This window comes from Hydra vulgaris, chromosome 15 (assembly GCF_038396675.1).
Source record: "Hydra vulgaris chromosome 15, alternate assembly HydraT2T_AEP".
Lineage (NCBI taxonomy): Eukaryota > Metazoa > Cnidaria > Hydrozoa > Anthoathecata > Hydridae > Hydra > Hydra vulgaris.
Genome location: NC_088934.1, coordinates 16,762,892 through 16,764,996, shown reverse-complemented (window position 1 = coordinate 16,764,996; position 2,105 = coordinate 16,762,892). Strand labels below are relative to the sequence as shown.

Sequence of the window (2,105 nt, the reverse complement as noted above, 5' to 3'; positions counted from 1 at the left end):
GCTTCTTCAAAAATCGCTAATATGTTTACCAGTTTTTCACACAGATTCCAATCCTGTACAGTGAACTCAATGCCGCAGGAAGGACGGATTAGCAGTGTAGTAGCAATTACAGATTTTAAGTACAGAATTCTTTCAAGCATGTAATAAGTTGAATTCCAGCGTGTTGGGACATCATTTTTGAGCCCGAGCCTGTCAAAATTGTTCATTTAAACCTCTTGTTGTTTGTAAAGCTCAGCAAAGAAGGAGTTTGAAAAAGAAGCATGAGTGCAAAGCTTTCGACATTTTTCTATCAGGTTTACAGCACTCTGGAGTGAAAAAAGTTCTTTTTTAATCACTAGTTGAAGTGAATGATTTAGACACCCAGCAGACTTGTAAACGCACTGTGGATCTTTGAAAGATGCTTTTACATTTGTAGCATTGTCTCTTAAGCAGACTGTGATCTTGTCCTTTAGTTCCCACTCTTTCACAACATTCTCAAGTCTTTGAAAAATGTTTGAAGCAGTATGTTTTTCATCAAACTTGGAGCATGACAGGCAAAATTTGATCCGCTCCCATTTTTCTGAAATGAAGTGTGCCATCATGCCTAAGTACTCATGATGAACGGATGACCAAGCGTCCAGAGAGATGGAAACAGTTTCAGCATTTTTTTCGATAAGCATAACTTTCGTTGCAAGCTTAATCTTTTCATAGGCTGGATTGAGCATGCTACGGTAGTATTTCTCACTTCCAATGTCAAAGTGTGGTGTAAAAACAGCATGATGACGTAAAAATCCCGGATTATTTACAATTGACCAAGGCTGTAAGTCGAGGATAATCATTTCAAATATAGATCTATGAAACTTCAGACCTTCTTTGGAGTTTGAATTAATTTTTGAGATATTGTCAACCCAGCCAGGCATTGTAAATTGCAACATTTCACTCCTCTGCCGTTTTGATCTGTTGTCGAATAAGAGTATTGTTCTTTTTTTAATTGTAATAGGCTCAAGTTGATCTGAAGTTGGTATATTTTTAGGACTGCCGGTAGTTGTAAGTATTTCTTTTTCAGTTAGGAGATTTTTTAGAGTAAGATGTGGGTGTCGACTTCTTAAATGTGATGAAAGTCCGCTAAGTGATTGAAGTTTTGGATTGTGCGATCCACGAGATATTTTCAAATTGCAGATATTACAAGTTGCGTATTTGGAATCACTGGCTGTTACGGTAAAATGATTCCACAAATAGCTTTTCTTTCGATTATTTTCCATTTTAAAATTTAGCACTGAGAAACTTTTGATGAAATTATTGATTTTGGTTGCTTCACTTAAATGTTAATTTATTTAAAGAATGACTTGAGAATAGTAACTTAAAACTATTATGTCACGTGATTTCAATTAAAATTTCTACAATTGTTATAATTAAAAATTAATTTACTAACAAACGATTACAATTAGGAAATTTTCATGATCCCACTCTAATTTAAAAAAAAGTTATCTAAACTTGAAAAAAATCTAATAAAAGTTTCGGTTCATTTCGGTTGCGGTTTGAACCGAAATTTCGGCCGAAACAGGAAAAGTAAAAAATTATTGAAGCAGAAATTTCGGTTTTCGGTTTCGGCCAAAGCCGAAAGTTTCCGTTCACTACTTTATATACAGTTTTTGCTTTATTTTTGAGGATTTCCTAAGATCTTTATTGATCCATGGTGACTTTAAACTTTTATTGGTTATAATAAATTCACGTTTTGGAAAATTTACATCATATATTTCATAGAAAATTTGAAAGAATGTATTGTATACTTCATTAGCTTCAAATGAACTGTTTAAATGATTTCAATTTATTAAAGATAATTGATCCTTAAACGATGCTCGATTTGCATTGGTGAAAATGTTGTTGTATTAATTTGTTGTCAATATTAATAGAGAAAAAAAAATAGGGAAGTGGTCGGAAACGTCACTTTTTATTATACCTTTTTTAAGAGTTTCATTAAAAATATCGGTTGTTATAATGTTGTCAATTAAGGTAGCTGAAGTTGAGGTTACTCTAGTAGGTTTGTTAATTAGTGGAATTGCTCCATGTTCGAATAAGTCATCGTAAAACTTTTTAATGTTGTTATTAACGTGATATTCAAAACA

General features: G+C 32.8%; 1 protein-coding gene across 1 annotated transcript; it reads right to left on the bottom strand.

Moving 5' to 3' along the window:
- Positions 1-206: 206 nt before the first annotated feature.
- Positions 207-1,241, bottom strand: LOC136091791 (zinc finger BED domain-containing protein 4-like). Its single transcript, XM_065819503.1, has one exon. The coding sequence runs from the start codon at positions 1,239-1,241 to the stop codon at positions 207-209; it is 1,035 nt and encodes a 344-aa protein (XP_065675575.1).
- Positions 1,242-2,105: the final 864 nt, after the last annotated feature.

Bases quoted from the DNA above. Each gene is read 5' to 3' on its own strand.
- LOC136091791 (XM_065819503.1), bottom strand. From the start codon at position 1,241: ATGGAAAATAATCGAAAGAAAAGCTATTTGTGGAATCATTTTACCGTA.